Source organism: Trichomycterus rosablanca, chromosome 25 (genome assembly GCF_030014385.1).
Source record: "Trichomycterus rosablanca isolate fTriRos1 chromosome 25, fTriRos1.hap1, whole genome shotgun sequence".
Lineage (NCBI taxonomy): Eukaryota > Metazoa > Chordata > Actinopteri > Siluriformes > Trichomycteridae > Trichomycterus > Trichomycterus rosablanca.
The window spans coordinates 6,742,747-6,765,817 of NC_086012.1; the positions used below are offsets into that span (position 1 = coordinate 6,742,747).

General features: G+C 41.0%; 1 protein-coding gene across 1 annotated transcript; it reads left to right on the forward strand.

Moving 5' to 3' along the window:
* Positions 1-7,730: 7,730 nt before the first annotated feature.
* On the forward strand, positions 7,731-21,610 carry LOC134302493 (guanylate-binding protein 1-like). The gene is made up of 11 exons (XM_062987608.1): positions 7,731-7,740; positions 8,799-8,992; positions 9,129-9,256; positions 11,450-11,559; positions 12,789-12,982; positions 14,427-14,669; positions 14,767-15,044; positions 16,193-16,405; positions 17,955-18,057; positions 19,681-19,874; positions 21,034-21,610. Exons 2-11 carry the CDS (start codon positions 8,806-8,808, stop codon positions 21,256-21,258), a joined length of 1,875 nt encoding a protein of 624 aa, XP_062843678.1. The 5' UTR covers positions 7,731-7,740; positions 8,799-8,805; the 3' UTR covers positions 21,259-21,610.
* Positions 21,611-23,071: the final 1,461 nt, after the last annotated feature.

The following is a 23,071-nucleotide window of genomic DNA, read 5'->3' on the forward strand; positions in this document are numbered from 1 at the left end:
ATATTAAGCTACACTGTGGATTAAATCCAACTTCATAAATAAAATGCAACTGTATCGTAAGTGTAGTTAAACATTCATGATTATATTGTAATATGTTAATATGCTAAGTTATTATTATATTAAGGTGATATAGACATATCTATCTTCGATAATTATGCTTTACTGTTTTAACCATTTTAAATACTTTAATTTCATTGAGAAATAAAATTATTTTAATCTTGCAATACATTTCAACTTTAAAAATGGCAGCATGTAATGGACATTGCCCAAAAAACACATTTATTTCCAGGTCAATGTTTAATTAAAATTGATTAAGATATTTGTTAATTACTGTTCCATATCACTAAAAGACAGCAAAATATTATTTTATATAATCATATTATTTGGCTTAAGTTGGCACAAAGTGTTCACAATTAAGGCTAATATGCCAGGAAAATGTTTATTACATTTATTACATTGTAATTAACATATTATTACGAAACATTTAGCAGATATACAAATAATACATAAATAAAAATATTAGTAATAAATAAATATTACAAAATGTCTACTAGAACCTACCTTATCCATTGAGAAAGATGCCAATACCCGGATTTTCCTTAATGATAGATTGTTGAATCTGTATCATTTTGTCTGACCACCACTGAGCTATCACAGGGGCAGTGGTAGCTCAGTGGTTAAGGTACTGGACTAGTAAACAGAAGGTTGCCGGTTCAAGCCCCGCCACCACCAAGTTGCCACTGTTGGGTCCCTGAGCAAGGCCCTTAACCCTCAATTGCTCATTGTGTTCAGCTCATTGTGTAAGTCGCTTTGGATAAAGGCGTCTGCTAAATGCTGAAAATGTAAATGTAAATGTTGTCTGCCTTACAGCTACTAATCCTAATGACCTTAAGGTGTAGGGGTGTTTACAATGCCTGAAGTGGTAGCTGAGAGTTGATTGGTCGACATGTCAGTCTTCTGTGATATATGGCTTGGTTTACTGTCACCTTTTGGTTTGCTGCAACCTCTTTCTTTGCATATAATCTTGCTCATATTACGTTTTTATGCTACTAAGGCAAACAGCATACACAATACATTTTGCAACAAATTTGTGTGGACTAATTAACTGATTTTAATTCTTCCAAACTTAATTTTCCTTAGCCCAATGCTGTAAATCAGAAACATTAGATCCACTTTCAAATTGGTTAACAACAAGGAGCTTACCAATTATGATGCCCAGGCATGTTGTGATTTAATATTAAATATGCATTTAGTTTGTGAGTCAGTAGCTCTATTGCAATTGTTTTATGCCTTTAACTCCCAATAATACATATGCACTATCTGATACATTACATTGTATTAAAGGATACATTAAATTAAATTGAAATTGAAATTAACAAAGACTGGTAAGCTTGTGAAAAGTTTTTTATTAAAGATGATCTAATAGATGTAACAATAATGTTTGAGAGAGCTTCTCCTTTGTATGTTCAGCATACAGATCATACTGCAATACATTAAAAAAAAGTTGGACACATGTTTAAAACCTTTTGCAATATTGAAAATTGTTGATCATTTGTAAACTAAGAATAGTAATTATTGCAATTTTTCAAGTGCAATTGTTAGTTGTAGTAAGTAGTTCACCTTTTGGGTAATTAACAAAACATTAATTATATAAAAATATATTATTACACCTTGATTGAATACTGTACTGTAGTAGGTAGTATAATGACTAAGTGAGTAATACAACCTTCTTTATAACAAAATGTTCATTTATTAATTTGTAATTTTTTTAAACGTTTGATTCATTACTGTACCAATGCTGTGAGACTTTTTACTTATATTGTGGTTGTAGTAACTAGAACAGGTGACTAGTTAACTACTACGACCTTAGTTTTATAAATAATGGCGTTTCTTGATTTTTGTTAATTTTTATAAAACTTTGATTCATTACTGCACCCATGCTGTAAAACTTTTAATTTGTACTGTGGTTGTAGTAAGTAGTATAGGTGACTAGTTAACTACTACAACCTTTGTCTTATCAAAATTTGCGTTTCACGATTTTTGTTAATTTTTCTAAAACTTTGACTGATTACTGTACCCTTGGTGGGGGACTTTTATTTTGTACTGTGGTTGTAGTAAGTAGTGCAGGTGACTAGTTAACTACTACAACCTTTGACTTATCAAAATTTGCGTTTTACGATTTTTGTTAATTTTTATAAAACTTTGACTCATTACTGTACCTTTGCTGGGGGACTTTTAATTTGAAACGTGGTTGTAGTAAGTAGTGCAGGTGACTAGTTAACTACTACAACCTTTGTCTTATCAAAATTTGCGTTTTACGATTTTTGTTAATTTTTATAAAACTTTGACTCATTACTGTACCTTTGCTGGGGGACTTTTAATTTGAAACGTGGTTGTAGTAAGTAGTGCAGGTGACTAGTTAACTACTACAACCTTTGTCTTATCAAAATTTGCGTTTTACGATTTTTGTTAATTTTTATAAAACTTTGACTCATTACTGTACCTTTGCTGGGGGACTTTTAATTTGAAACGTGGTTGTAGTAAGTAGTGCAGGTGACTAGTTAACTACTACAACCTTTGTCTTATCAAAATTTGCGTTTTACGATTTTTGTTAATTTTTATAAAACTTTGACTCATTACTGTACCTTTGCTGGGGGACTTTTAATTTGAAACGTGGTTGTAGTAAGTAGTGCAGGTGACTAGTTAACTACTACAACCTTTGTCTTATCAAAATTTGCGTTTCACGATTTTTGTTAATTTTTTAAAACATTTGATTCATTACTGCACCTATGCTGTAAAACTTTTAATTTGTTCTGTGGTTGTAGTAACTAGCACAGGTGACTAGTTAACTACTACAACCTTTGTCTTATCAAAATTTGCGTTTCACGATTTTTGTTAATTTTTTTAACATTTTTAAATCGTTACTGTACTCATGCTGTGGGACTTATAATTTTTTTATGTGGTTGTAGTAACTAGTACAGGTGACTAGTTAACTACTACAATCCTCATCATATCAAAATTTGCGTTCCTCAATTTTTGTTCATTTTTTAAATATTTTGATTCATTACTGTACCTATACTGTGGAGCTTTTAACTTGTATTGTGGTTGTACTAACTAGTACATGGGACTAGTTAACTACTACAACCTTTGTCTTTTTGAAATGTGTGTTTCTTGATTTTTGTTAATTTTTTAAAAACTTTTGTAATGCACCCAAACTGGGGGACTTTTAATTATTATTGTGGTTTTATTAACTAGTACAGGAGACTAGTTAAGTATTTCAACCTCAAAATGTGCGTTTCTCGCTGTTTACTGTAAGCATACTGTAGGATTTAATACAGGTGTATTAGATGGTACACGCCACTGGGTAATTACTACACCTCGGAACTTTATAGACGCTCCCTTAGCACTTCCTTAGCATTTCAGCGCGGATGCACCTCACATTTACCAAATAACGTTAAATAAAAATTAACAGAAAAACCTTTTTAAACAAAATTAATTGTAGTTTGTTCCTTGTTTACTGAGGTATCAGTTCGTGCAATTTAATTAATTTTTGGATGTTTATTAGCCGAGAACGAGCCGAAAGAAAGTCGAATGTCAGGCGAATGTCCAATATAAAACTAACTTTACCACGGTATTTCAGATAAGTCGAATGCCTTCAGAGAAATGCAATGTAACCTACAAGGCAGAACTACATCAAAGTATTATTCACAGCACCACAGCAGTGTGTTTTCCTTTTTAAACTATAGACCGTTATTGCTTACTTTCACTTTTGCTACAGCGACAGATAAGAAAAACAGGAACTCGTTTTAAGACAAAGAACCGCTGCCTTGTTTGGACAAATGAAACCTGAGAGATAAGCTACATCAATCTGCTGTACACATTATTAACACTTCTACACTTGAGCATCAAACTACACAAGTAAACTCCATTCTTCTTCTGAATCACAGCTGAAGTAAGTACATAACCTGTGTGTGTTTCTTTTTTTCTGAGAGGGGTGTTTAGTTTGGTTTTATATACCTTAACATATTGATAAATTGACATTTATTTTCAATAATAATGTTTCAGTTCTAAAAACATCAAAACAATGCTCAACAGTTTAAAATGCCCTTGAAATAAACCAGATTTTTAAGGAAACACACTTGCATTGATGCACACCTCACTGTCCATGTTATCAGCTCCACTTACTGTCATGTAATGTGAATTGCAAATATACTGTCTGACCATTTAAGAGTGTCAAGTGTACTATGCTAGGGCATAGGGAGCGAGTGTGTAGGGAAGATATTAGAAGCTCAAGTGTTTGGACTTTTAATTATTTTACATTATTTCACACTTACCATATAGGAGCACTTTGTAGTTCTACAATTACTGACTGTAGTCCATCTGTTTCTCTACATGCTTTGTTAGCCCACTTTCATGCTGTTCCTTAATGGTCAGGACCCCCACATGACCACCACAGAGTAGGCATTATTTAGGTGCTGATGGAGTTTTCAAACACCACACTGTCCCTGCTGGACTGAGAATCGTCCACCAACCAAAAATGTATCCAGCCATCAGCTTTATGGCAGCGTCCTGTGACCGCTGATGAAGGTCTAGATGATGATGATAATAGCTGGGATTTATTGCCATGTCAGCACGATTACGGCTATATACGTGGCATGTCAAGTTTCTGTTTCATATAAGGTTGATAAAGTTTTTAGAGGGCGGGGTGTGGCTTGGTACTACCATTATTTATTTTATTACATAAGGTGTACTAGTTTGACGTGAGTTAAGTAATTTTGTATTTTCCCTGGTGAGGTCTTTTCGAAGAGATCTTTGATGTTGTCTGCACGGAAGTGTTGCTGTCTTTGTCGCTGCAGGCTAGGGCATTCAATCAGTATATGTTTAATTGTCAGGTCACGTTGCAGTTCTGGCAGGTAGGGGTCCTATGCGCAACCTTGTGTGGATGACTTGGTGGTGTCGGTTCTCCATCTTGTAACCTATCGGTTTTATGTTAGGTTTGATTTCTTGGAGTTTGTTGTTGGTTTGGTTGTCCCATTTCTCTTGCCATTTTGTGTTTATGAGGGCCTTTCTGATGAAGGTCTGGAAGATGACCAACTCAAACAGCAGCAATAGATGAGCGATCATCTCTGACTTTACATCTACAAGGTGGACCGACTAGGTAGGAGTGTCTAGTAGAGTGGACAGTGAGTGGACACGGTATTTAAAAACTCCAGCAGGGCTGCTGTGTCTGATCCACTCATACCAGCTCAACACACGCTAACACACCACCACCATGTCAGTGTCACTGCAGTGCTGAGAATGACCCACCTCCTAAATAATACCTGCTCTGTGGTGGTCCTGTGGGGGATCCTGACCATTGAAGAAAGTCAAAGGGGGCTAAGGATTCAGAGAAACAGAGAACTACAAAGTGCTTCTATATGGTAAGTGGAGCTGATAAAATGGAGTGAGTGTAGAAACAAGGAGGTGGTTTTAATGTTATGGCTGATCGGTGTATATCCAAAGCCAAGTTAATGTAAAGTAGCCAGGTGAAATTTAAATCTACACAAAATCACCAGTAATTACGTTGTGAAAACAGGGTTTAGAAAATATGCAATTTACTGCAAAAATGGTTTATTTAGGGGTTACATATCTGTACACACCCTTAGACTAATACTTGGTTAATGCACATTTGGCAGCAATTACAGCTTCAAGGTGTATTGGGAAAGAAGCTACGAGCTTGGCATATCCTTGCAAGCTCATCAGGTTGGAGGGGGAGCGTCGGTACACAGTTATTTATAGCTCCTTCCTCAGAAGTCCACAGGTCTGGACTCTGGCTGGGCCACTCAAGGACATTCACAGACTATCTCCGATGCCACTCCTTTGTTCTCTTAGCTGCGTGCTTTTGGTTGTTGTCGTGTTGGAAGGTCCAGAATGCTCTGGAGCAGGTTTTCTTTAAGGATCTCAGTGTACTTAGCTGCATTCATCTTTCCTTCTATCGGGACTAGTCGCCCTGGTCCTGCTGCTGAAAAACATCTGATAACTGTGGGACCTTATATAGGCAGGTGTTGGCAATCCTTAATCATGTCCAATCAAATGAATTTACCACAGGTGGACTCCAATTAAATTGGAGAAACATCTCAAGCAGTATCAGTGAAAACACAGGGTGTGCACACGTCTAAAACCTGCTTTCACTTTGTCATTGTGGGCTATTTTGTGTAGAATTTTCTGACAAAAAATAAACTTAATCTATTATAGAATGAGTCTGTAATGTAATAAAACATGTATAAGGTGAAAGGGGTGTGCAGACTTTCTGGCTTGACTGTATTCTTAAACCCCTCACAGCATCACTGACTGCTCATGTGATTTCCAGTAAGCCAAATGCATCGTCTATGTTACAGCACATTATTTTTTAGCATACTATTTACAGCAGAGTCCATACCATACCATTTACATTTTCACCATTTAGCAGATGCCTTTATCCAAAGCGACTTACATTACAGTTACAGTATACAGTCTGAGCAATTGAGAGTTAAGGGCCTTGCTCAAGGGCCCAACAGCAGCAACCTGCGACTCTCTGATTACTGGTTCAGTAGTCCAGTACCTTAACCACTAGGCTACAACTGGCCCCTTAACTTATACCATTTACAGCTTACTGTCTGTGTGTTTGCCTTTGATCTACTTGACCGTTATTTAATAATAATCAGGCAGCCTACATACTTCCACTTTCACTTTTAGAGCTGTGCCAAAAAAAAAAAACTTCTTTTTTTTTTTTACACAAGTGAAACTGAGTATAAACTGCTTTCACTTTCCAACAGCTGCGATTGTCCATGCATCTGAGAAACAACTACACAAGTCACTAGACAGCAACCAAATAGTCAATTCTGTGTGAAAGAATTGTAGTAATAATGGGGGCATTTGTACTGGTATTTAGCATGCTGGAACACTTTACTACTGAGCATGTGCAAATACAGTCAAGCCGTAAAGTCTGCACACCCCATTCACCTTCTCCACGTTTTATTACATTACAGATTCATTCTATTCTAAATTGAGTTTACAAAATTCTACACAAAATAGCCCACAATGACAAAGTGAAAGCAGTTTTTTCCTTCCTGACACAACCCTCCCTATTTATCCGGGCTTGGGACCAGCACTACAATGCTCTGGTTTATGCATCCTAGTGGCTAGGTACCTATAGGACAATTCAGTGTCTCCAATTAGTCTCAATTCACTAATCAGTTCAGTGCCATTCATCACTTGGAGGCTTACGTTCTGAAGTGTTCCGGGTGCACTGTATCTTACATTCATAGTAAAGTTTAGGGCACTGGTCACCTCTACTGGACACAATCATCAGCATTGGAGTCTGCCATTGGCCAGGGTAGAATTTAAACCTACAATCCTAATTCGCTTGAGCATATAGAACCCAACCTTTTTATTTAAAGCAGGGTTTTTCAAGCGACCCACAGTTTGTCCATGACTTTTACCGTGACCCAGACAACACAAACAATGCATCAATATGAAACACAAAATGAAATATAATAAATAATAAAAATAGTGGCAATCTGGTCCTACAATGGTATACAATATGTAACACACAGCCTCTACAAGGTGGCGTTAGTGTACACATTTATTTAGTTTGTACCTGTTAAAATTTCCCTTTTTTTTCAGCAACCCTTTTTTTTGGCACGACCCACCCACCTGGGACAGAAGTTGAGAGCCTAAACCCAACTCCTTCTGTTGAGACTGGTTTGACTTCTGCAAGAGGTACATTACTTAAGGTTTAATGCTCTGTAAAGGGATTGGTTCTGTTGCTTCGTTTACAACGTACATCTATTAATAAATAACAGGCATCTCAACTAGATTCTACTGCTTTCCTGATCCCACCAAGGTAAAGGTCAGTTATACACCGATCAGCCATAACATTAAAACCACCTCCTTGTTTCTACACTCACTGTCCATTTTATCAGCTTCACTTACCATATAGAAGCACTTTGTAGTTCTACAATTACTGACTGTAGTCCATTTGTTCATGCTCTGCATGCTTTGTTAGCCCCATTTCATGCTGTTCTTCAAGGTCAGGATCATGGTGGATGGATCATTCTCAGCACTGCAGTGACATTGACATGGTGGAGGTGTGTTAATGTGTGTTGTGCTGGTACAAGTGGATAAGACACAGTAGCGCTGATGGAGTTTGTAAACACCTCACTGTCACTGCTGGACTGAGAATAGTCCACCACCAAGATATTCAGCCAACAGCACTGTCCTGTGACCACTGATGAAGGTCTAGAAGATGACCAACTCAAACAGCAGCAATAGATGAGTGATTGTCTCTGACATCTACAAGGTGGACCAACTAGGTGTTGGTGTGTCTAAAAGCGCTGCTGTGCGCTGCTGTGTCTGATCCACTCATACCAGCACGACACACACTAACACACCAGCACCATGTCAGTGTCACTGCAGTGCTGAGAATGATCTACCACCTATATAATACCTGCTCTGTGGTGGTCCTGTGGGGGTCCTGACCAGTGAAGAACAGGGTGAAAGCAGGCTGAAAAAGGTATGTGGAGAAACAGGTGGACAGTTCAGTAATTGTAGAACTACAAAGTGCTTCTATATGGTAAGTGGAGCTGATATGGCTTACGGTGTAAATTCTTAGCATTAATTTAGTACCTACACATTCTTACTACTTAGTTGTTTTATTTACTGAATAATCCCTTCGTCTATGCTATAATTTTAACAATTAGTAACATTACATCTATCCAATCTGCACTGTTAGTAAATGATCTTATCTACACTGATGAATTGTGTGGATCTTGTGGCAGGGTTGAGATGTCCCAAATCATGAGGGAGCCAGTGTGTCTCATTAGCAGTGATGCAGCCGGACAACTATGTGTTATGAAGGAAGCTAAAAGTATACTGGATGAGATAACTCAGCCAGTGGTTGTGGTTTCTGTAGTTGGGCTCTACAGAACAGGAAAGTCTTACCTAATGAACCGTCTAGCAGGACAACAAACAGGTAAAAAAAAAACTATACTCTGAGAATCCATTTGTTGAACTACTTTTCTCTTGAGTGATGGGTCAGATAGCCTTAAACACTGGTTACCCCAGTAAACTAATGCTAAAAGTAATATTGTTGTTTTTGGTTGTTTTAGGCTTTGCTCTGGGCAGCACCATTCAGTCAAAAACTAAGGGCATCTGGATGTGGTGCATAGAGCACCCCTGTAGAGATGGACAGACACTGGTGCTGTTGGACACTGAGGGACTGGGTGATATTGAGAAGGTAAAAACAAAATTTTTACTACATTACAGCTCCAACAGTATGTACAGTATGAACCAAGTCAATAGCTCTGATTATTTATTTAATTAATTAAGTATTTAGGGGTGGCGTCACGGTGGGTTGCACTGTCGCCTCACAGTAAGAAGGTCCTGTGTTCGATACCCAGGCGGGGCGGTCCGGGTCCTTTCTGTGTGGAGTTTGCATGTTCTCCATGTGTCTGCGTGGGTTTCCTCCAGGAGGTCCGGTTTCCACCTACAGTCCAAAAACATGTGGTGAATGGGTGTGTGTATGTGTGTCTGCCCTGTGATGGACTGGTCCCCTGTCCAGGGTTTTACTGTGTGCCTTGCACCCATTGAAAAGCTGGGATAGGCTCCAGCACCCCCCACCCCCATTGGATAAGCGGTAAAGAAAGTGAGTGTGTGTTTAGGGGTTATAGCTGACTTGGCCACTGACACGTGTATATATATATATACACATATATATATATATATATATATATATATATATATATATATATATATATATCACAAAAGTGAGTACACCCCTCACATTTCTGCAAATATTTCATTATATCTTTTCATGGGACAACACTATAGAAATAAAACTTGGATATAACTTAGAGTAGTCAGTGTACAACTTGTATAGCAGTGTAGATTTACTGTCTTCTGAAAATAACTCAACACACAGCCATTAATGTCTAAATGGCTGGCAACATAAGTGAGTACACCCCACAGTGAACATGTCCAAATTGTGCCCAAATGTGTCGTTGTCCCTCCCTGGTGTCATGTGTCAAGGTCCCAGGTGTAAATGGGGAGCAGGGCTGTTAAATTTGGTGTTTTGGGTACAATTCTCTTATACTGGCCACTGGATATTCAACATGGCACCTCATGGCAAAGAACTCTCTGAGGATGTGAGAAATAGAATTGTTGCTCTCCACAAAGATGGCCTGGGCTATAAGAAGATTGCTAACACCCTGAAACAGCATGGTGGCCAAGGTCATACAGCGGTTTTCCAGGACAGGTTCCACTCGGAACAGGCTTCGCCAGGGTCGACCAAAGAAGTTAAGTCCACATGTTCGGCGTCATATCCAGAGGTTGGCTTTAAAAAATAGACACATGAGTGCTGCCAGCATTGCTGCAGAGGTTGAAGACGTGGGAGGTCAGCCTGTCAGTGCTCAGACCATACGCCGCACACTGCATCAACTCGGTCTGCATGGTCGTCATCCCAGAAGGAAGCTGACGCACAAGAAAGCCAGCAAACAGTTTGCTGAAAACAAGCAGTCCAAGAACATGGATTACTGGAATGCCCTGTGGTCTGACGAGACCAAGATAAACTTGTTTGGCTCAGATGGTGTCCAGCATGTGTGGCGGTGCCCTGGTGAGAAGTACCAAGACAACTGTATCTTGCCTACAGTCAAGCATGGTGGTGGTAGCATCATGGTCTTGGGCTGCATGAGTGTTGCTTGCACTGGGGAGCTGCAGTTCATTGAGGGAAACATGAATTCCAACATGTACTGTGGCATTCTGAAACAGATCATGATCCCCTCCCTTCGAAAACTGGGCCTCATGGCAGTTTTCCAACAGGATAACGACCCCAAACACAACCTCCAAGATGAAAACTGCCTTGCTGAGGAAGCTGAAGGTAAAGGTGATGGACTAAACCCAATTGAGCACCTGTGGCGCATCCTCAAGTGGAAGGTGGAGGAGTTCAAGGTGTCTAACATCCACCAGCTCCGTGATGTCATCATGGAGGAGTGGAAGAGGATTCCAGTAGCAACCTGTGCAGCTCTGGTGAATTCCATGCCCAGGAGGGTTAAGGCAGTGCTGGATAATAATGGTGGTCACACAAAATATTGACACTTTGGGCACAATTTGGACATGTTCACTGTGGGGTGTACTCACTTATGTTGCCAGCCATTTAGTCATTAATGGCTGTGTGTTGAGTTATTTTCAGAAGACAGTAAATCTACACTGCTATACAAGTTGTACACTGACTACTCTAAGTTATATCCAAGTTTCATGTCTATAGTGTTGTCCCATGAAAAGATATAATAAAATATTTGCAGAAATGTGAGGGGTGTACTCACTTTTGTGATACACTGTATATATATATATATATCGGGCAAGTTCAATATGTATTAATCTGTTTTAGGATGCCGAAGCAGCATACAAAATCTATTCTCATTGAATTTTTCAGGGTGATGAAAAGCATGACACCTGGATCTTCTGCCTGGCTGTTCTGCTCAGCAGCACTCTAGTCTACAACAGCCTGGGGGTTATAGACAACACAGCACTTGAGAAGCTTCAGTATCCTTCAATAAACAACAAACACATAACTAAACACATTATACAACCCCAAATCAGAAAAAGTTGGGACGGGAGCAATTTAGGACTAGTAATGAGGTGAAAAAACTAAAAAAACAGTTGATTGTAATCACCAAATGATTGCAATGTTTAAAAACAATGAACCTCAAAGACAGATTGGAAGGGATTTGCATATTTCTCCCTCTACAGTGCATAATATCATTAAACCATTCAAGGAATCGGGAGGAATTTCAGTGTGTAAAAGCTTTAACTGAACACTGTGATCTTCCATCCCTCAGACGGCACTGCATCAAGAATCACCACTCAACAATAGCTGATATAACCACATGGACGAAGGATTACTTTGGCAAACCTTTGTCGAGCACTACAATACAGTTACATGCACAAATACCACTTCATTCTTTACTGTGCAAAAAAGAAGCCTTATGTTAACCATGTTCAGAAGCGCCGTCGACTTCTCTGGGCTCGGAGGCATCTAGAATGGACCATCACACAGTGGAAACGTGTAGTGTGGTCAGATGAATCAGCATTCCAGGTACTTTTGGAAAAAAATGGACGCCGTGTGCTCCAGACCAAGGAACAAGTCCAAAAGCCAGGGTTTGTCATGGTATGGGATTGTGTCAGTGCCCTTGGCAAAGGTCATTTACACTTCTGTGATGGCAGCATTAATGCAGAAAAGTACATTGACATCTTAGAGCAACGTATGCTGCCTTCAAGACGTCATCTTTTCTAGGGACGTCCATGCATTTTTCAACAAGACGATGCAAAACCACATGCTGCACACATTACAAAGGCATGTCTGCGGAAGAAGAGGGTACGGGTACTGGACTGGCCTGCCTGCAGTCCTGACCTGTCCCCCATAGAGAATGTGTGGAGAATTTTGAAATGAATTTGCTGTTGTACATCTTAAGACGTGTTTGCAGGAAGAATGGGACAAAATAAAACCTGAAAAGCCAAATCGCTTGGTATCCTCAGTGCCAAAACGTCTTTTAAGTGTGGTGAAAAGTAATGGCAACATTACAAACCTTTTTTGGAATCCTGTCTGCAATGAAATATAGTCAAAGTAAATGTAAGAAACTGTGTTTTTATTATTATTTACATTTACCATGCTGTCCCAACTTTTTCTGATTTAGGGTTGTACTTCAATAAACAAACAAGCACATAACTAAACACATGAAATATGGTTTGGCTCTTAATACATACCCATACAGCTACGTCACAGAACTGACTGAGAATATCCGAGTTAAAGCACAGGTGGGCAGCGATGATGACAGCTCGACAGAGTTAATGCGTGTTTTTCCATCTTTCATCTGGACTGTGCGAGACTTTACACTAGAGCTAGAGAGAGACGGCCAGTCAATTACAGCTGACGAATACTTGGAGGGTGCATTGGTGCTTAAACCAGGTAAGAAACAGGTGTTATAAGAGACCCAGAGCCTTTTAAACAGCTCACATAATATCCTTAGCTTTATTCATTCAGCTTGATACTTTAAGACTTTTCTTAATTGCCGATAAACAATATCAGTGAGCTTCTGGACAGTGTGTGGCACGACTTGGTGGCATTGAGAACGAGAGGGCCAGTGAATGGCATCAATGCCTTCATCGTCCAGGAACTGCCTACACACTCTGGCCACATGAGGCCGGGCATTGCCCTGCACCAGGAGGAACCCAGGGCCCACTGCACCAGCATAAGGTCTGACAATGGCTCTGAGGATTTCATCTCTGTACCTAACAGCATTCAGGGTACCGTTGGCTATCATGGGGAGGTTAGTGCAACCCTCCAAGGATATGCCTTCCCAGACCATCACTGACCCACCACCAAACCGGTCATGCTGGATGATGTTGCAGGCAGCATTAATTCAACGTTCACCACTGCATCTCCAGACTCTTTTATGTCTGTCACATGTTCTCAGTGTGAACCTGCTCTCATCTGATTGCCAATTGAGCTGGATGGTGCTGGGCTGTTAGTACAGGTCCCACTAGAGGACGTCGGGCTCTCATGCCACCCTCATGAAGTCAGTTTGACAGTTTGTTCAAAAACATGCCAGTAGCCCACTGGAGGTCACTTTGTAGGGCTCTGGCAGTGCTCCTGCTCCTCCTCGCACAAAGGAGCAGATACCGGTCCTGCTGCTGAATTGATGTTGATGCCCTTCTACATCCCTGTCCTGCTCTCCTCATGTAACGTCCTGTGTCCTGGTATCTTCTCCATGCTCTTAAGACTGTTATGGAAGACACAGCAAACCTTCTTGTGACAACATGTATAGATGTGCCGTCCTGAAGGAGCTGGACTACCTGTGCAGTCTGAAAGGACTGCAGGGACCACCTTACGCTACCAGTAGTGACGAGGACACTAACAAAATGCAAAACTAGAAAAGAATCAGTCCCCCAATACCCCCCCCCCCCCCCATTTTCTCCCCTAATCTAGTTGTATCCAAACCCTGATTGCGTTACGCTTCACCTCTACCGATACAACCCTCCATTGCTGACTGAGGAGCTTCACTCCGACACGTGTGCATACCGACTGCCTCTTTTCACCTGCACGAGGCGAGTTCATATGCGGATCAGCCTTGTGCACGGAGAGCCACACCCTGATCAGCACTAATCCTCAACTCTGGAAGATGCCATAAATCAGCCAGCAGAGGTCGTAATTGCACCAGTTATAAGGAACCCTGGTTCTGCTCATCCCACCCTGTGAACAACAGCCAATCGATGTTCATGTAGCCTCCCAGCCCAGCCGGATGGCAGAGCTGAGATTCGATACAATGTATTCGAAAGCCCAGCTCTGGTGTGCTAGCGTATTTTACAGCCATTTTAACAGCTAGTCTAATTCCTGTTGTCCTTATTTGAAGGTTCTTCGCCCAAGACTGAGAATTTCAACCTGCCCAGACGCTGTTTGCGCAACTTTTTTGCGACAAGAAAGTGTTTTGTATTCCCACGTCCGGCCGGTGATAGAGAACTGAAGAGGTTGGAGAAGCTGACAGAGGCGGAGCTCGAACCAGAGTTTCTGAAGCAGGCTCAAGAGTTTTGTAGCTTTGTTTTTAGCAGTGCCAAACCCAAAGCCGTCACAGGAGGACGAACGCTTACCGGCAATGGTCAGTTATTACTCTTTAAAGCCTAAAAAGTAAAAATACAGCTTTCTGATATTCTAAAATTATATTTCTAAAGCCAATGAAATTTTTGCTCTTACAGTTCTGGGCAGTCTGGCAGACGTGTATGTGGAAGCAATTCGTAGTGGTAAGGTTCCCTGTCTGGAGAATGCAGTGGAGGCTCTGACTCAGATCCAGAATAAGCAGGCAGTAGATCAAGCACTGCAGATCTACAGGGAACAGGTCTGCATGTCAGTCTGCTTTCCATTAGACCCGCTCGAGCTATCAGACATCCACAAAGAAGCAGAGAAAAAGGCCATCGATGCCTTCATCAGCATTTCCTTTAATGACTGTGAGCAGAAGGCACAGATGGAACTCATGGTACCTTTCAAACACACAAATACCCACACAGAAATGTTAATAAAATACACCGACTAGGCATAACATTATTAGGTGAAGTAAATAACACTGATTATCTCTTCATCACGGCACCTGTTAGTGGGTGGGATATATTAGGCAGCAAGTGAACATTTTATGGGCGAGCGTAAGGATTTGAGTCAGTTTAACAAGAACCAAATTGTGATGGCTAGACGACTTGTGCTCTTGTGGGGTGTTCCCAGTCTGCAGTAGTCAAGGTAGATAAACCGGCGACAGGTTCATGGGCGGCCAAGGCTCATCGATGCACGTGGGGAGCGAAGGCTCAGATTGCTGAAGAAGTTAATGCTGGTTCTGATAGAAAGGTGTCAGAATACACAGTGCATCACAGTTTGTTGCGTATGGGGCTGCATAGCTGCATGTCCACCACATGTTGACCCCAAGCGCCAACAATGGGCACGTGAGCATCGGAACTGTACCACGGAGCAATGGAAGAAGGTGGCCTGGTCTGATGAATTACATTTTCTTTTAGGATCACGTGGATGGCCGGGTGCGTGTGCGTCGCTTACCCGGGGAACACATGGCACCGGGATGCACTATGGGAAGAAGGCAAGCCGGCGGAGGCAGTGTGATGCTTTGGGCGATGTTCTGCTGGGAAACCTTGGGGGTTGCCATCCATGTGGATGTTACTTCGACACATACCACGTACCTAAGCATTGTTGCAGTGGCTGTGACCTCTTTCAGCAGGATGATGCACCCTGCCACAAAGCACAAATGGTTCAGGAACGGTTTGAGGAGAACAATGACGAGTTTGAGGTGTTGACTTGGCCTCCAAATTCCCCAGATCTCAATCCAATCGAGCATCTGTGGGATGTGCTAAACAAACAAGTCAGATCCATGGAGGCCACACCTCACAACTTACAGGAGTTAAAGGATCTGCTGCTAAGATCTTGGTGCCAGATATCACAGCACACCTTCAGGGTCTAGTGGAGTCCATGCCTCGACGGGTCAGGGCTATTTTGGCAGCAAAGGGGAGACCAACACAATATTAGAAAGGTGGTCATAATGTTATGCCTGATCGGTGTAAGTTTTAGGGCTGTTTTTGGTTTGCCATTGTCTATTACTCACAAACACTTTTACTTTCTCTTTTATAGAGACAGATTCAGAATGAATATGAGGACTTGTGTGCTCAGAATAAGGATCATTGTCTGCTTGTGTGTAAAGAGATACTTAAACATGTGTTCACTTCACTGGATGAGGATCTGAATGGCGGCTTCTTTATGCATCCTGGAGGATACCTAGAGTACAGAGACAAACTGCAGTCCCTTACAAGGCAGTACAGAGTAAAAACACACAACAAGCTGATGGTACATTAATACATTTCTTTATCTAATTTGTTAGTCTTGCTATTTAAGTGAGCACATACACATACAAAGTTTATACACTGATCAGCCATAACATTAAAACCACCTCTTTGTTCCTACACTCACTGTCCATTTTATCAGTTCCACTTACCATATAGAAGCAAGTTCTACAATTACTGACTGCAGTCCATCTGTTTTTCTACATGCTTTGTTAACCCCCTTTCATGCTGTTCTTCAATGGTCAGGACCCCCACAGGACCACCACAGAGCAGGTATTATTTAGGTGGTGCATCATTCTCAGCACTTCAGTGACACTGACATGGTGGTGGTGTGTTAGCGTCTGTTGTGCTGGTATGAGTGGATCAGACACAGCAGCGCTGATGGAGTTTTTAAACACCTCACTGTATCCAGCCAACAGCGGCCCCATGGGCAGCGTCCTGTCACCACTGATGAAGGTCTAGAAGATGACGACTCAAACAGCAGCAATAGATGAGCGATCGTCTCTGACTTTACATCTACAAGGTGGACCAACTAGGTAGGAGTGTCTAATAGAGTGGACAGTGAGTGGACACGGTATTTAAAAACTCCAGCATGGCTGCTGTGTCTGATCCACTCATACCAGCACAACACACACTAACACACCACCTCCATGTCAGTGTCACTGCAGTGCTGAGAATGATCCACCACCTAAATAATACCTGCTCTGTGGTGGTCCTGACCATTGAAGAACAGCATGAGAGAAACAGATGGACTACAGTCAGTAATTGTAGAACTACAAAGTGCTTCTATATGGTAAGTGGAGCTGATAAAATGGACAGTGAGTGTAGAAACAAGGAGGTGCTTTTAATGTTATGGCTGATTGGTGTAGTCGTATTATGCTTCCTCTCTACTGATGTTGACCTCCACTCTAATTGACACGTGTGCAGTAGCCGACTGCATCTTTTTACCTGCATATGTGGATCAGCTTTGCGTACAGAGAGACACGCCCTGATCCTCATTATCTTTCGTCTTCGTGCAGGAGCCATCAATCAGCCAGCAGAGGTTGTAATTGCATCAGTTATGAGGAATCCCCATCCAACACTTGAACAACAGCCAATCGTTGTTCATGTAGGCACCCAGCCTGCAGGATGGCAGAGCTGAGTTTCAAACTGAAACCAAAAGTTCAGATATAATGAACGACCCACAAAAGGGGTGTGCTATGAATTTTAAAGCAGAAGGAACATGTTTCATTACCCACAGACAAGAAAGCTTTACATTCCAATGGGTTTAAAGGCTGCCATGAAAGAAAGCCATTATTCTAATATCAGCATCCTAAAGGGTTTGACCCTGAACACTTGAAAATGTAGATCAAATGTTAATCAAATGTACAAATAAAAGAGCTTTCTAGAGAAAAAATATGTGATCATATTAAACAGAGCAACAGTTACAGTTACAGGAATCATTAAAGTACCAAATTACAATCCCAAGAACTTGACACACATGTTAATAACTGGTAGACGTTTGATAAAGGTGCTATAACCTGCAAAGCTAAATGTGTACTGTGTTTTTACAGAGTGAGGAGGTGTTGAATGAGTATATGAAGGAACAGGAGAAGTTTGAGAGGAGTATTCTGTTAGCTGATCAAAGTCTTTCTAAAGCAGAGAAGAAGGAGGAAGGTAAACACAAGCACTACTGTTGTAGGATTGTTTACTAGATTACTAACTCACGGTTTTTCTTCAGTTGCACATCCCGCTCTGTTCCCAACTCCTTCCCCTGCTACAGCTCATATTGAAACCATGAGCTGTCCCAATCCTTATGAGAGTGTTAATCACCTGCATCTAAGGGCACATTTATGGCCAGACACTCTCACAGTGGTGCTGTACTTCGTCTCTTAATGTACATCACTTGGGACAAAGTGGCTCCAGCCTTCTGTCCAATGTACCACAATGCAGCACAAAGGGAAAATAAAAATTAGAAGAGCCCACAGAGAGCTGCCTTTACTTTCGCAAAAGCCCACTGACACTGGTCAATCCACTGGAGAAAGTTTCAATAGTTAGTTGGCACTCTGTCTAGTATTGGCATTCCGTCTAGTGCATTCCTGCTTTGTCCTATCGTTGTTTGGTGCTGCATTTTAGCACCTCTTTATCCTGGTCAGGGTCATGGTGGGTCTGATTTCCCTTGAGACAACTGGCACAAGGCAGAAATACACCCCGGCTAATAGCAGAAGAAAAGGGGCTGCAATAAGGCTGCAATCTATTTAATGCTTAAATAAAGCTCAATGATGAAAAAACACGAGCATTAACAATTAAAAATTCCTCCTGATCGCGGGACAAGTCTGGTTTGCAGCTACATTAACTATTTTCACTGTTAAATAATGTTCTACTAGTTTTGCTTATACATCGATCAGCCATAACAGTAAAACCACCTCCTTGTTTCTACACTCACTGTCCAATTTATCAGCTCCACTTACAATATAGAAGCACTTTTTTGTTCTACAATTTCTCTGCATGCTTTGTTAGCCCCCTTTTATGCTGTTCTTGGTTCATGATCACGGTCAGGATCATTATCAGCACTGCAGTGACACTGACATGGTGGTGGTGTGTTAGTATGTGTTGTGCTGGTATGAGTGGATCAGGCACAGCAGCGCTGATGGACTGAGAATAATCCACCAACCAAAAATACATCCAACCCGTAGGCAGCGTCCTGAGATCACTGATGAAGGTCTAGAAGATGACCGACTCAAACAGCAGCAATAGATGAGCGATCGTCTCTGACTTTACATCTACAAGGTGGACCTACTAGGTAGGAGTGGACAGTGAGTGGACACGGTGTTTAAAAACTCCAGCATGGCTGCTGTGTCTGATCCACTCATACCAGCACAACACACACTAACACACCACCACCATGTCAGTGTCACTGCAGTGCTGAGAATGATCCACCACCTAAATAATACCTACATTGTAGTAGTCCTGTGGAGGTCCTGACCATTAAAGAACAGGGTGAAAGCAGGCTAAAAAGTATGTAGAGAAATAGATGGACTACAGTCAGTAATTGTAGAACTACAAAGTGCTTCCATATGGTAAGTGGAGCTGATAAAATAGACAGTGGGTGTAGAAACAAGATGGTGGTTTTAATGTTATGGCTGATCGGTGTACATATAGGTATTTTAACCAAGACAGCAAAAGATTAATACTTTTTGAGCATTGATTGCGTTCTATTAGTTTATTTTGTCTATTATGACTTGGATTAGAAATAGACCACAATTTATGTGTAATTTCATGGGACTTTGTGCATCACAGAGAGGCGTTTGCAGAATGAGGCTCTACAACAACAACAGAGAGCTTTGGAGAAAATGAATCAGCTGCAAGAGCAGATGCTTCGTGATCAAGAGAGGACATACAGTGAACACCTAAACGAGACACTGCAGCGCATGGATAAAGAAATGAACAGATCAAAGGAGGATAATGAACGAGTCCTGGAGGCCAAACTAAAAGTAAGAGATGCTTGTGTTTTGTCAATTGAAGTGAATACACAGACGAGGCATAACATTATGACCACTGACAGGTGAAGTGAATAACACTGATTATCTCTTCATCACGGCACATGTTAGTAGGTGGGATATATTAGGCAGCAAGTGAACATTTTATCCTCAAAGTTGATGTGTTAGAAGAAATTAAGTGAGTTTAAGAAGGGCCAAATTGTGATGGCTAGACGACTGGGTCAGAGCATCTCCAAAACTGCCGCTCTTGTGGGGTGTTCCCGGTCTGCAGTGGTCAGTATCTATAAAAGTGGTCCAAGGAAGGAACAGTAATAAACCAGCGACAGGGTCACGGGCGTCCAAGGCTTAGTGATGCACATGGGGATCGAAGGCTGGCCCATGTGGTCTGTTAATGCTGGTTCTGATAGAAAGGTGTCAGAATACACAGTGCATCACAGTTTGTTGCGTATGGGGCTGCATAGCCGCAGACCAGTCAGGGTGCCCATGCTGACCGCTGTCCACTGTCGAAACAGTGTGCATGTGAGCATCGGAACTGGACCACGGAGCAATGGAAGAAGATGGCCTGGTCTGATGAATCACGTTTTCTTTTACATCACGTGGATGGCCGGTTGCGTGTGTGTAACACATGGCACCAGGATGCACTATGGGAAGAAGGCAAGCCGGCGGAGGCAGTGTGATGCTTTGGGTCGATGTTCTGCTGGGAAACCTTGACTCCTGCCATCCATGTGGATGTTACTTTGACACGTCCACCTACCTAAGCATTGTTACAGACCATGTACACCCTTTCATGGAGACGGTATTCCCTGATGGCTGTGGCCTCTTTCAGCAGGATAATGCACCCTGCTACAATGCAAAAATGGTTCAGAAACGGTTTGAGGAGCACAACAACGAGTTTGAGGTGTTGACTTGGCCTCCAAATTCCTCAGATCTCAATCCAATCAATCATCTGTGGGATGTGCTGGACAAACAAGTCAGATCTATGGAGGCACCACCTCACAACTTACAGGAGTTAAAGGATCTGCTGATAAGATCTTGGTGCCAGATACCACAGCACACACAAAAGGTGGTCATAATGTTATGCCTAATCGGTGTATATTTAAATGCGGTATGTGAATGTGTTTAACTACAGCCATACTTGTTTTATGTGTTGTAGGAACAAGAGGCTCTTTTGAAACAAGGTTTTCAGGAACGTGCTGATCAGATGAATAAGGAGATTAAAAGTCTTAGAGATGAGATGAAGAAGGATGAGGAGTCAAAGCCTTCTACGCTGCAAAAGGTTGTGGATACTGCTGGCATGGCAGCAAGTCTGTTTCTGCCTGGCATTATTCCCAAAGCTATTGGCTTGGGGGTATCCTTTCTTTCACGATTTTTGAAATAGAGAATTTGTTAAAGATATTTGAGAGGTAATACTAAAATATCAACAGCATAGTTCTTATAGTTCTCAGCATGTGTGTTCACCTGTCTGTGTACCTTTAGGGGTCAGGTTGGTGCTGTTTAAACTGTGTTTTATATATATATATACTGTATATATATATATATTGTAGTAAAGTAAAGTAAAGTTCATCTGAATTCTGCCTTTCTGTGATGACTTATAATGTAAGTCGCTGGATGAGTTTAGTTTAAATGTAGCTTAGTTTAATTAAGTAAGTACAATTTATTTATATAGCACACTTTTCACAGATAAGAATCACAAAGTGCTTTACAAAAACATTACATGTATGTTATGTAAAAAGGAGGAATTTGTTTTGCTTTAATAAACACATTTATGCCACCTGCATCGTTTCTGATTATTCATTTTATTTAGGTAACTAGTTTAGCTTTAGTTATGTTCGGTCTTCTTCCATTTTTCTGTCTATGTACTTGAACAGTTTTCCAAAACACCAAATTCTTGCTTATGATACAAAACAAGCAGTAAAGATCATGAAAAGAAATAGTAATAATATTAAGATCAGCAATAACATTATGACCACCTTCCTAATATTGTGTTGGTCCCCCTTTTGCTGGCAAAACAGCCCTGACCCGTCGAGGCATGGACTCCACTAGACCCCTGAAGGTGTGCTGTGTTATCTGGCACCAAGATGTCAGCAGCAGATCCTTTAACTCCTGTAAGTTGTGACATGTGGCCTCCATGGATTGGACTTGTTTGTCCAGCACATCCCACAGATGCTCGATTGGATTGAGATCCGGGGAATTTGGAATCAACTCGTCGTTGTGCTCCTCAAACCATTCCTGAACCTTTCCTGCTGAAAGAGGCCACAGCCATCAGGGAATACCATTCCCATGAAAGGGTGAACATGGTCTGCAACAATGCTTAGGTAGGTGGTACGTGTCAAAGTAACATCCACATGGATGGCAGGACCCAAGGTCCGCCGGCTTGCCTTCTTCCCATAGTGCATCCTGGTGCCATGTGTTCCCCAGGTATTTGATGCACACGCACCCGTCCATCCACGTCATGTGAAAGAAAACGTGATTCATCAGACCAGGCCACCTTCTTCCATTGCTCCGTGGTCCAGTTCCGATGCTCAGTTTGGCTCTTGTCAAACTGGCTCACATCTCGACCATTTTTACTGCTTCTAACACATCAACTTTGAGGATAAAATGTTCACTTGAAGCCTAATACTGTATATCCCACCCACTAACAGGTGCCGTGATGAAGAGATGATCAGTGTTATTCACTTCACCTGTCTGCGGTCATAATGTTATGTCTGGTCGGTTATTTATAACATACAATTAATATATATTTTATAAGATAAATATTAACTAAATGACTACAATGAAGTGGATAAATAATAGTAATCCTACATTAGAAATAAGGTCCTCATGTAAATGATTAGCAGTAAACCAAAAATCAAATAGACCAAGAAAATAAATCAGCGTATAGACACATTTTTCTAACATCTAATTTAACTCCAGTAGCTTTATTGTGCAAAACAACAACTTTCAAATAATCATCTTTTTCAGAGTGAATTTTACATTTGTCATCTGTTTTAACAGTTTATAGTTAAGTAATGAAAACACACAGCATATCAGTCAAGAAAAATATACTATACAGCAGATTATATATGTCTTATAATTTACACAAAATAGCTTATAGAATGCAGTTTTTAGCAGATGACTTACAGTGTATTCTTAATAATAGGCATTTTTCAAAGCAGTAATGATGCATATATCAAGAAGACTATAATGCTTCT